General features: G+C 48.4%; 1 protein-coding gene across 10 annotated transcripts in view; it reads left to right on the forward strand.

Annotated features, from left to right (window-relative positions):
* KCNT1 (potassium sodium-activated channel subfamily T member 1) overlaps positions 1 to 12,568 on the forward strand; it is a 207,799-nt gene that overhangs the window by 22,678 nt on the left and 172,553 nt on the right. For all 10 annotated transcript variants that reach the window (XM_083597183.1, XM_083597193.1, XM_083597191.1 and 7 more), the window contains one exon: positions 10,406 to 10,600. In XM_083597183.1, coding sequence (XP_083453309.1) covers positions 10,406 to 10,600 — 195 coding nt within the window. The remainder of the gene's footprint in view (positions 1 to 10,405; positions 10,601 to 12,568) is intronic.

The raw sequence follows: 12,568 nt of genomic DNA on the forward strand, positions 1-12,568 counted from the left end.
TGCTCTTTAGGGAATGCAGCCCTTTGGGTGCAAAAATACCACCTGCCCCAGTTTCAAGTAGTTTGTGCACTTAGATAACGACAGGGCTTTGCACCCCTGAAAGCTCTTCATTCTGGAATTCCTGCATTTCCAAGCAGGAGGTTGTCCTAAGATGATCTGCTGTGATTAGAGCTATCACAGTACATATGAAATGCAGTGATGGATAAGTCCTGAGCATGCAGAGGTGATTATAACATGAATCGTGTGGAGAAGGAAGGAGGATGAGCCACCAGCACTTCCAGAAAGGAAAATTCCCCCCCCCCTTCTCTCTCTCTCTTTTTTTTGCGTTGTCACTCAGCCAGCTCACACGACTGTATGAGGGATTGGAGTGGCTTGTGGAGATGGATATGGCATGCGTTCCTCCTCTGTGCATGTGAGCTGCTTTGCCTCTTTCCCTGCTGTTTCCTCATTGTGCGTGTGCCTGGAGGCCTGTTGTCATCCTTCAGCACAGAAGCGGAGATCGCCGAGAGCCGTGGGTGGGGGAAACTGGCAAAGTGGCAGCAGCCTCTGGACCTGCCGAGATGAAATAAAAGAGTGTGATGATTTCCCATCAGTTTCTGGGTGCAGAACAAAGTGGGGGCAGATGAGCCTTCGTTTAAGGAAGTGGATTTTTGGAACGGGCTGTAGCCACCCCACCTGTCGGCGTGGGAGAGGCTTCCTGGCTGCGAGGTCTTCCTCTGCTGTGCTTGATTTGAAAAAGTGTGTTTGCTGAGCAGCTGATTCCCAAGGCTCGGCACCCAGCATGCTTGCACCCAATATGATGTTGAGTCATCGTTCCAGGAGGGATGATCTCGCTCAGGAACTGATGAGGTCAGTGTCTGCCAGAAGAGGAGACACGCTGGCTGGCTCCAGGTACTGGTGTGGATATAGCTGGAAGTGTGACTCTTTCATCCTTTTTTGGGAAAAGGTGAATGTAGCAATTTTAAAAGGAGACCAGTGCAGTTTTTTCCTCTGTCGCAAGTGATGTCAGCATGGAGGACACCTTATCACATGGTATTTCCCCAAACCTAGGAGTCTCACCTCCAAGGCCTCTGAATGAATCACTGGCCTGGCCTTGTGCCTCCTCCTGGTCAGCCTCTGCCAAGGAGTGGTCATTCTGGCCCTTCTTGTGGCATCAGTGGTGATTGGAGCTTTCCGTAAGTGATGCAGCAGAAATGCCCACCCTCAAAGGGGACTGCATGCTTTGTCTCTGCATGAGTTCCCCACCGGGCTCAGGTTCCCAGCAGAAGATCTGCCCTCAGAGCACCTGCCGGTTCTATGTCTGTGTGACCTGCTGTTTGCATTTGTCTCAGATTAGTGATTTATGCAGAAAGGAAGGTCAGTTAGTAGTGCTAAAGTCAACAGCAGGACTTTGGGGCAGATGTCCAGAGCCCTACTCCGTATAATGAGCAGGAGGGCATGCCACGTGTTAAAGGAAGTGAAGTAATATGCACAATATACAGGTGAAACTCGAAAAATTAGACTATCATGGAAAAGTTCATTGATTTCAGTAATTCAGCTTGAAAGGTGAAACTAATACATGAGATCGACTCTTGACATGCAAAGCGACATATGTCAAGCCTTTCTTTGTTATCACTGTGATGATCATGGCGAACAGCTGATGAAAACCCCAAATTAACGATCTCAGAAAATTAGAATATTCAATGAAAGCAGCAAAACAAGGATTGCAAAATAGAGCAAGATTGGACCTCTGAGAAGTGGAAACATATCTTGCATTGCATGTCATGGGTCGATCTCATATATTAGTTTCACCTTTTAAGTGGAATTACTGAAATAAACGAACTTTTCCACGATATTCTAATTTTTCGAGTTTCACCTGTATATAAAGAAACCATGCTCTCCACCATAAGACTGCTAAGTCCAGAGTTTCAAATTGCCTAATTGCACTATGGATTGCAGGGGGTGTTCCCTTCCTCTGGGGGAGACCCCTCTGACTCCTCGGTGCTTTGATAGTACAGCTTTCCAACTGTTCAGGGCCACAATATGCTTCTAGCTTTCATCTGCCAACATGCTTTGCCTCTGCTGTTAGATGTTTCAGGAATGTTGCGGCATGCAGTGGGGGATTGCTGACTTTTTTTTGTCATGCTGATCATACAGACTGGGGTGCAGAAGGACCAGATATCAGCAGGGATGGTTTCATTTGAAGTAACTTGAGCCCATCCATAGCTGGGAAGCAGCTGGAATCTAGGTGTGTCCCGCCCCCCAAAAAAACAAAGATCCCCCAAGTGGTTTGAGGATTTCATATTTTGGGAAACTATGGGACACTCAAGCTCAGCCTCAGCCTCCAAGCTTCTCTATCTGGTCCTGGGGATTCTCCCCAGGCCACACCCCTTACCAGTTCTGCTTTGCACCCTCCTTGAGTGTTTTTGCCTGGCTGGAATGTGTCATGGAGCTTGGGTAATGCTTCTTGCTTGCCTGGATGGAAGTGCGTAAGTGTGAAGAAACCAGCCCACTGTGCAAAAGTAATATTCATTGCCCCACCCGCTTTGACTCTGGCTCCACCCACCACTGGCATGTGGCCCCTGGAGGCTTACCCAGAAAGGAATGTGGCCCTCCGTATGAAAAATGCTCCCCACCTCTGGTATGGTGGGCATGTACATGTTGCCAGGATTTTTACAAGGGGGGGGCAGGACTTTGGGTGGGGGTGGGGGCAGAACCAAGCTATCTGTGACATGATTGGGCAGTTAGTTAAGTATTTTTATTTGTTTACTTGATCTGGGTGGGCGGCAGCTGCCCCCCTGCCTCCTCTGGCTATGCCCATGGGCATGTATCCAGGGGTCCCATCAAGAATCGGCATCACCAGGCACCTGTTGTGGCTCACAGCCCAGCAGGGCCAGCACTACTGACCAGCCTCTTTCTGGTTGTTCTCTTTGCTGTTGCTGCCTGCTCACCTGCCTTCTCCAAGCATGTGAGCACAAACAAGAATAAGGAAAAGGTATTCTGGCTGCGCTGCAGGGTGGGGAGAATCTTTGAGGGCCAGGCAGGGAGACTTGGAGCCCTGCATTTAGCACCCAAGCCTGAGGTTCCTCACCCCTGCAGTGGACAGTACTTAGCAAAGTGGACATCTGATCTCACTTTGTATAAAGCAGTTTCCTATACTTAGCTTCAGCAAGGTTGCCTGGACATGTGTCTTCAGACAACGTCCTTAGTGGTGACTAGTATCCATTGGGACTTGTGGGGCGGAGTGCAGGGAGCCCAGAGTCAGTGGCAGGCAGAGCCAACTCATTCTACTTTATTCTCTCCCCCACACCCACCTCCTTCTCCTTGCATAGTTCTGCAAGGGCAACACTGAGACAATGAGGAGGAGGAAGCTGACAGCCAGGACCACACCTTAGGCTGGTTGTAAATACATGGGGCGGGGGGATGGCTGAGGGGAGACTGAGATGGGTGGGGCAGTGCCCCACTTGCTCAAATGGAGCAGCCTTCCCTGCATTCCCTAGAACATGCCCATGGGAATTTGGCTGCTCACCTTTACAAGCAGAACAATGGACTTGGCAGACCTTTGGTGTCATCCAACAGAGTTGCTCTAATGTTTTTGTTGTTTCAACTGGGGGACCTTTGGCCCTCCATATGTTGTTGAACTGCAGTTCCCAACATCGCTGGCCACTGGCCATGCTTGCTAGAGCTGGTGGGAACTGTAGTTCAGTAACACCTAGAGGGCCAAATGTCCCCCACACCTGTTTTACCCAGTGCCAGGTGTGTGAATGAGTGAGAGAGAGGGTTTTGATACTGATAACATATTGTCTACTTGTAAGAATCACTTTACAGTGATTGATTTTTTTATTTTTTAAAATGTTTATGATTATATGCAGCTTTCAGCATCTTTTGGAACAGGTAACCCTAATCAGTTATTAGTAAATCTATATAAATTTCCAATTTTTGGAGCACTTTAGTGAGAAGGTCAGAATTAGCCAAAGCTATTCTAGGCTGCATTTACAGATAGTGTCCCGATCAAGGGAAGTAATAGTACAACAGTCTGGAGGCAGAACTTAAGGGAATAAAACTCTGAAGTACAGCATGTGGGAAGCCACACAAAATTTATAATTGGCTATGTAATTGATTTGTATTTGAATTGGTATTGCTATTTGGTGTTAATATAATATGGCACATATTGGACTTTTGTAACTGAAAATTAATAAAAAATATTTAACAAAGGGGGGGGAGTAATAGTACCACTCTACTCTGCCTTGGCCAGACCACACCTGGAGTACTCTGTCCAGTTATGGGTGCCACAATTTATGGAGGATAATGAAAAACTAGGATGTGTGCAGAGGAGGGCAACCAAGATGATCAAGGGTCTGGAAACTCAGCCTTATGAGGAGCGCTTGAAGGAGTTGGGTATGCATAGCCTGGGAAAGAGGAGACTGAGAGGAGATATGATAGCAATCTTCAAATATCTCAAGGGCTGTCACATGGAAGACAGAGCAAGCTTGTTTTCTCCCGCTCTGGAGGGTAGGACTCAAACCAACGGCTTCAAGTTGCAAGAAAGGAGATTCTGACTAAACATCAGAAAGAACTTTCTGACAGTAAGAGCTGTTCAACAGTGGAATAGTCTCACTCAGGAGGTTGTGGACTCACCTCCCTTGGGGTTTTTAAAGCAGAGGTTGGATGGCCACCTGCCATGGATGCTTTAGTTGAGATTCTTGCATTGCAGGGGTTGGAGTAGATGACCCTTGGGGTCCCTTCCAACTCTACAATTCTATGATCTTAGGTTTTGAATACTTCTTGGTTGTGTGGATAAAGTTCAGTTGGCTCTGATTATTTGAGCACAGGCTGGCTCCCGGAAAGAAAAAGGATTCTACCCACTCTTGCTCAAGGGGGATAGAATAAAGCAATGGTTCTTATGAGTAGCACATGGTGGGTGAAACTTTGATCTCAAAAGCACTGAAAAGCAGCTGCCTCAGGCTCCTCAGTGCATCCTTCAGCAGAAATTTCAGATGCCCTTTGGTTCTCAACCAACCCAGGAAGTGCAATTTTAGGCAAATTCATTGACTTCTTAGCACTTTGGCAAGCTATATTAGGAGGTGCCTCAGCTACTAAAACAAGAATGCATCTTTCCAGCAGTTTACTGGAGCCAGACAGCCTCCTCCTCCTCCTCCTCTCCTCTCCCCTGGTGAAAATGTGACTGATAAAGGCTGTTCAGTTTTGCTCCCTTTCACCCAGTATTGTTGAGAGCTGATGCTATGTAGGTGCCAAGGCTTCAGACCAGGTTCGAAACCATGGAATAAACTCTGGGGCTGCCATCAACACCAGCCAATTCATAGAATCATAAAATAGTAGAGTTGGAAGGGACCGTGAGGGTCATCTAGTCCAACCCCATGCAATGCAGGAATCTCAGCTAAAGCAACCATGACAGATGGCCACCCAACCCCTGCTTAGAAACCTCCAAAGAAGGAGAGTCCATCACCTTCCGAGTGGGGTTTTTTTGGGGGGTGCGCTGAGCTCTAGTGCTGCCCTCAAAGCCTTTCTGCCGGCTCTGTGTTGCGGACAACACTTAGCACACAGCCATTCTCCTCTGCAATGGACCAGAAGTCCTCAGAAAGTTTTTCCTAAAGCTTATCCGAAGTCTCCTTTGTTGTAACTTGAAGCCATTGGTTCTGGTCCTACCTTCCGGAGCAGAAGAAAACAAGCTTGCTCCATCCTCCAGGGCTATCATATCTCCTCTCAGTCTCCTCTTTAATTGCCAGCTTTTGCCCAGATGTAGTCTTACCCAAAACGTGTATTACTTTTGCTGAATCAAGCTGCTGTAAGTCCATCTAGAATGTTTTCAGTGCCTTCCAGCATCATGGCATTGAGCATCTTGCGATCATATGCTAAGCCTTAAAGCAGAAAAGCACCTCCTGTAATAGGTGTGAGGAATCTTTGGCCCTCCAGATCTTGCTGAGCTACAACTCCCATCAGCCCCAGCTGTCATGGACAACAGTGATAAGAGCTGTAGTCCAGCAGCATCTGGAAAGCCAATGCTTCATCCTAAAGGTAAAGGTAAAGGGACCCCTGACCATTAGGTCCAGTCATGGCCGACTCTGGGGTTGCAGCGCTCATCTCGCTTTATTGGCCAAGGGAGCCGACATACAGCTTCCGGGTCATGTGGCCAGCATGACTAAGCCTCTTGGCAAACCAGAGCAGCACACGGAAACACCATTTACCTTCCTGCTGGAGCGGTACCTATTTATCTACTTGCACTTTGTGCTTTTTAACTGTAGGTTGGCAGGAGCAGGGACAGAGCAATGGGAGCGAACTGCCGACCTTCTGATCGACAAGTCCTAGGCTCTGTGGTTTAACCCACAGCACCACCCGCGTCCTACCTGTCCTGTAATATCAGCCAATTCCACAATAGCCCCTTTTTGGACTAAGGCCCATTGGGAATTGGAAAGAAAATGTCCTTTAAAACAGGGCTGGGGAAAACTGTGCCCCTGAGATGTTGCTGGATATTGCCCACGCTGGCTGGGGCTGATGGGAACAGTAGTCCATTAGCATCTGGAGGGCCATAACTTCCCCACTCCTGATTTAAGACTACAAAGCCTGTGATGCAGTTCGAGCTTGAGTGACTGGCAATGAGCAATCTGTTGCGGCTCATCATATTAATGATTCAGGCCTGAATTGTAGACAATTGCAGACAATGGGAATAATGCTGGAGGAATTTGTGCTAAGGAGAGATTTGAGCTTCCATATCTCATGGAAGGGGCAAACATACCTTTTGCAATTGTGTACACATAAGGCAGCTTATTCTGCAATCTTGGGAGTTTCAGATTGTAGTAAATTCTGGAGCATTGAACCTTGCAAACAGTTGCAGCTTATCCTTCCATCTTGTTCTCATTAGCTTAGATGGCTCAAGGTTCTCCCCACTCCATTTTAGCCCCCAGCTATCTGTGAGGTAGGTAAGGCTGAGAGATAGTGACCCAAGGACACTTAGGAAGCACCATGGTCAAGTGGAGATTTAAACCCAGGTTCAAACACTAGCCCAGATGTTGCAAGGGACTATATCTACAGAGATGCTCTCCATACATCCATGTAAAGTATTTAGGATTAGCACCAACACCTTAGGTTGAGGTGAATCCAAAACCTGCTCCATCAGATTGGCCATTGCTTTAAGCATATCAGCAATAAAGACTGCAGTCCAACGATGGATTTCTAAAACAACAAAGACTCTTGTGGCACCTTGAAGCATTGAAAACACACACACATGAAAAAAATGGCATAAGCTTTCATGCAGGACAGCTCACTTACCCACACTTATTTTTCCTTTGCTTTTTCCAGGCGTGGCCCACAATTTAAAGCTCAGTGTCTGAGTGCCCTCCATTGTTTTTGCTCTGGAACTTCCTCCACAAAATCCCACTCTTCAAAGCTCAATCGGAGCAAACGTCAATCCATGGTAAACCCAAATTGATGTTTGCTCTGATTTAGCTTTAAAGAGTGTGTGGGGTGTGTGTGTGTGTGAAGGCAGCTTGTGGAAAAAATAAACCCTGACACAGAGCATTAAAGTGCAGACTGTGCCTGGAAAAAGTGGGGGGAAAGTAAATGTGGATAAGACGTTTGTCAGATGCATGATGTGTAAACCTTGAATCTGCGAACATATGTGCACATGGAGAGAGTTCAGTGGAAAGTGTACAGCAAAATGAGAGATGGTGATGATTACCTGAAAGCAAAATAAATAGAAAATCAGCTAAGAAGGCATTACAGTTATTAATTTGACTAGACAGCATTGGTGAAAACACAAAATTTTGGCATGCATACATCCTGGCCAGCCAGTTAAGGGTTACACATCATGCAACTGATGAAGTGGACATAGGAACATTAGAGACTGCCTTATATTGAGTCAGGACGCGGGTGGCGCTGTGGGTTAAACCACAGAGCCTAGGACTTGCCGATCAGAAGGTCGTTGATTCAAATCCCCACAATGGGGTGAGTTTCCATTGCTCGGTCCCTGCTCCTGCCAACCTAGCAGTTCAAAAGCACTTCGAAAGTGCAAGTAGATAAATAGGTACCGCTCCAGCGGGAAGGTAAACGGCATTTCCGTGCGCTGCTCTGGTTCGCCAGAAGCCGCTTAGTCATGGGGTCCACATGACCTGGAAGCTGTACGCCGGCTCCCTCGGCCAGTAAAGCAAGATGAGCGCCGCAACCCCAGAGTCGGCCACGACTGGACCTAATGGTCAGGGGTCCCTTTACCTTTACATTGAGTCAGGCCATTGGTCTATCTAGCTTAGTATTGTCTGCAGCAGGGGTCGGCAAGGTTTACTTTGCCTGGGCTGGTTCACTCCAGTGGAGATCCCTCCGTGGGCCGGATCACACACGTGTGTGAGCATGCGCGGCCACGATTTCCGGCGTCTGCGCAGATGCAATTTTCAGCATCTGAGCCTGCGCAGATGTGATTTCCGGCACCACGGAAGCGAGTCCCCGCACCACTGCAGTTTAGCACAGAGCGCTGGGACTTGTTGAACAGGCAGCTCAGTTCAGGGACAGCTTGTGGGCCGGTTAAGTGACCCCCATGGGCCGCTTGTGGCCTATGGGCCTTAGGTTGCTGACCCCTGGTCTACAGGGACTAACAGCAGCCCTCCAGGTTATCTTTTCCAGTATGACTTGGAGATGCCAAGAATTGAACTTGGGACCTTCTACATGCAGAGCAGATGCTCCAGTGAGAGCCAGTGTGGTGTAGTGGTTAAAAGCGGTGGACTCGTAATCTGGTGAACTGGGTTCGCTTCCCCGCTCTTCCACATGCAGCTGCTGGGTGACCTTGGGCTAGTCACACTTCTCTGAAGTCTCTCAGCCCCACTCACCTCACAGAGTGTTTGTTGTGGGGGAGGAAGGGAAAGGAGAATGGTAGCTGCTTTGAGACTCCTTCGGGTAGTGATAAATTGGGATATCAAATCCAAACTCTTCTTCTTCCACCACTGAGTTACCTGTCCCACCTCCCAAATCAGTTGTAACTGCCTTATACCAACTCTGTTGGTCCTGCTGGCTCAGTATTGCCTACTCAGGTTGGCCATGGGTCTCCAGAGTTTCAGACTGGGATTGAGCTTGGGATGCTCTGCCACTGAGCTACAGAATTCCCCTGACTGTGGTCCATAAATGTGCCATTATAAATGTGTTAATCTTGTGGCATCTTAAGGATTCTGCTATAGCAAAACAACAACAACAACCAACACAGCCACCTTTCTGTAAATTGTTACCAAAGTCTAGCTGGATTCCAGTTTGATTTGTCAGTGAATGTAATGCAGGATAGAATCATAGAATTGTAGAGTTGGAAGGGATCTCGAGGATCATCTAGTCCAACCCCTGCAATGCGTCCCTGGGTAGGCAGCAGCAGCCTTATTGATTGCATCAACAGTGACAGTGGAACATGATGTATGTGCATATATGACATTCTTACACTAGAGAAGGGCAGTTGTATCCAGTGTTAGTTCTACTTTGAGCATATCCACTGAAATTTATTTATTGCATTTATGTCACACCTTTTTCTCCAAATGGCATACATGGTCCCCCCCCCCAATCTCATTTAATCCCCACAACAACCCTGTGAGGTACGTTAGACTGTGAGGCAGTGACTGGCCCAGAGTCCTCCAGTGAGCTTCATAGCTGAGTGGGGGATTTGAACCCTGGTCTCCTGGGTCAGACTCTGACACTACCCCCACACTACCTCCCAAACTTCAGGTCATTGATTTCAGCTGGGTCTACTCAGAATAGAAATCAGTTGGCTCCAACCCAGTACCTCTCCTTGACTTTTGTTGAAATCTCTTCTCTGCCCTCCCCCCATTTTGCTGATCCAGATGTTTGCCTTGTTAGTGTGTCTCTGTGGACACCCCACACGTCCAGATTCAAGATCTCTCCTTGCCATCCCTCTTCGTTGCTGGCAGGACGGTCAGTCAGAGCTGTGCTTTGTCTCCGGGTGCCTCGTACTCTTCCCTCTTCCCCCCCAAATTCCTCTCCTACTTCGATATTGCCTGTCAATCTGGAAGGATTCTTATCTTTGCCGGAGAAACTGTGCCTATACCCCTCTGGGCTTCAAGGAGGCTGGTGAGGGTCCTTTAAAAGAGCGAGAGCTTTCTACCAAAAGGGGAGGTTGAAGGATGCGAAGCCGGATGGGGCTTGGGAGATCATGTTTATTTGGGGGGCTGGAGTGTCCCAGTTAGAGAGAGAGCGGTGTCTCATTTGCAGTCCAGGGAATCAACTCCACACAACCCCCAAAGGAAATCTAAGTTAGATCCGCGGGGAACGCGCCTCCGGAGCCAGTTTTGCAGAGGAGGTCTTTGAGCGGCGGGCAGTCGCCTTCCTCCTCCGCCAAGGCTTCCGTCCAGCGGGTAGGAAAGGAGAGCACAGTCTCTAGCCTGGCTCCATCCTCTCATCTCCTTCGCCCCTCTCTTCCTCACAGGCTGAAGTCGTCAACGGGCGGCTACCGAAGCGGCGGCACCGGCACGGCTGGCGCCAACAAGCAGAAGAGCGGGGTCATCCTGGACATCTCCTCCTTGACCATGAACGAGCTGGACTCCGAGGTGCTTCCCTTGCCGCCTCGCTACCGGTTCCGGGACCTGCTCTTGGGGGATCAGAGCTTTCAAAACGACGACAGGTAAGAGCGCAGAGCGGGAGGAGGACGGACCAAGGGCACAGGGAAACCTCACGATGGGTACAGAAGCGTTTCAAGAATGCTGGGGTCGAAATGGCGATGCTTTTGGTTGGAGGTTGCTGGGTCAAAAGGCGCCAAAATAGCGGCAGCTGGTAAGAGGGCGCCTGGGGTGCTCTCCAAGGTGCTTATCGCTGCGTTCCGCTTTTACGCGCAGCCGTTTCGCTGGTTGTACTCTGAGCGGCTCCGGACTCCTGTTACTACTTCTTACCCTCAGTGAGCTCTCTCCATGGTGCTGATCCTGTGGAAGCCGCTCTCCCCAAACCTTCCTCTGTCCTCGTTGTTCGCAAGGTGGCGGTGGGGATCGGATGCCTTCTGGCTGGCCCTCCGGTTTCTTTCTTTCTTCCTTCCTCTATCCAGTGTGCTGTAAAGGCGCCCGCCGGAACTGCTCCCTTTCGAGATTTAAGAGTCCCCTCCGTTCTCCCTTGTCAAAGAGGGCTTTCGCACATACTTAACACACGTTTGGGAGACTTGCATGCCATTTGTTCGCAGGAGCGTGTTTGCGTTTTCTAGTTTGTATTTTTTTTTTTTTGCTTTGAAAGTAAGATCCCAAGAGAGATTAATTTCTAATCTGAATTACATTCCTGCTAATATAGACATTACTGATCGTATAAAGTAAGCCCCCTTGAACTTAGTGGAACTTCTGACGAAACATGCATAGGAGTGCCCAGTTAAATGTAAAAATGCTCACTTTTGTGTTTTGGGGTGCCAGTTCTTTTTTGGATTATATATCCCACATTGAGGGAAGGCCCAGAGCTCAGTGGTGAATAATCTGCTTTGTGTTTAGAAAGCTCCAGGTAGAGTTGAGAATTTCCCCTGGCTGAAACTCTGGAGAGGAGCTGTCAAGTCAGTATAGACAATACTGAACTACATGAACCAATGGTCTGACTCAGTATAAGACAGCATCTTACGTTTTGGAGAAGGGCTGTAGCTCCTTAGAAGAACATCCACCATGTATGCATAAGGTTCAGGTCAAATCCTTAGCACCTTCAGGTAGGACAGGGAGTGTCCCTGAAACCCTGGAAAGACTCTGCTAGACTAGGCAGAATTGGTACAAGGTACCTTCCTGGGATCAACTGCAAGCAGACTCAAAGGTGGATTACAAAGGAGCATATCCAGCTAAGTTCTACCCAGAGCAGACCCAATGAAGTTAATGGGCATCGCCTAGGCACACCCATTAATTTCAATGGGCCTTCTCTGAGTAGAACTGACATTGGCTACATTCCAAAGTGGTTCTTCCCGCTGTGTCCAATTCTCCAAAAGCCTTCCATGCTTGCTAAACGGGATGCCAATGCTTTCCCCACCAAACCACTCTTCCTTTTGCTTCCACTGTATCTTATTCCCTTTGCTACCTTGCTGAAAGTGCTCTCCAAAAAACAACCACCCACCCTTATTTTCCTGTAGGAAAGGGACATGGGAAACTGCATTATACTGTGTCAGACAATTGGTCCTCCTTGCTCAGTCTTCTCTACACAGTGGCTCCCCAGGGTTTCAAGCAGGGGGTTGAGTCAGAGACCTTTTGTGTGCAAAGGAGCTGCTCTACTATTGAGCTGTGGTCTTTCTATGTTAGTTGGATTGGTGCATCCCTGAGACTTTGTCCAAGTTGTCTGCTTTGTTGCCCAAACCTTTGATGCTCCTGTTGCCACCTGTCATCTGTTTTCTTGCTCTGGACACTGCAAAGCTCTCTCTACACCCAGTCAAACATCCCATTGGGTTGTAAGCTCCTTCAGAGAGCTGGTGTAGTGGCTGGGACAAGTCCCGAGGCAAATTGTTAATGCCTGGTAGCTGCTATTGCAGTCTAGAGGCAAGGATGAATCAATGGTACAACAACAGCTATCAGGGGTGGGGGAGGGCTTGGCTCTTGTGGTGATGGGCATTTTTGTAAGATGGTGATTTTGGGAGCCATGGATGATT

Source organism: Podarcis filfolensis (genome assembly GCF_964270895.1).
Source record: "Podarcis filfolensis genome assembly, chromosome: Z".
Classification (NCBI taxonomy): domain Eukaryota; kingdom Metazoa; phylum Chordata; class Lepidosauria; order Squamata; family Lacertidae; genus Podarcis; species Podarcis filfolensis.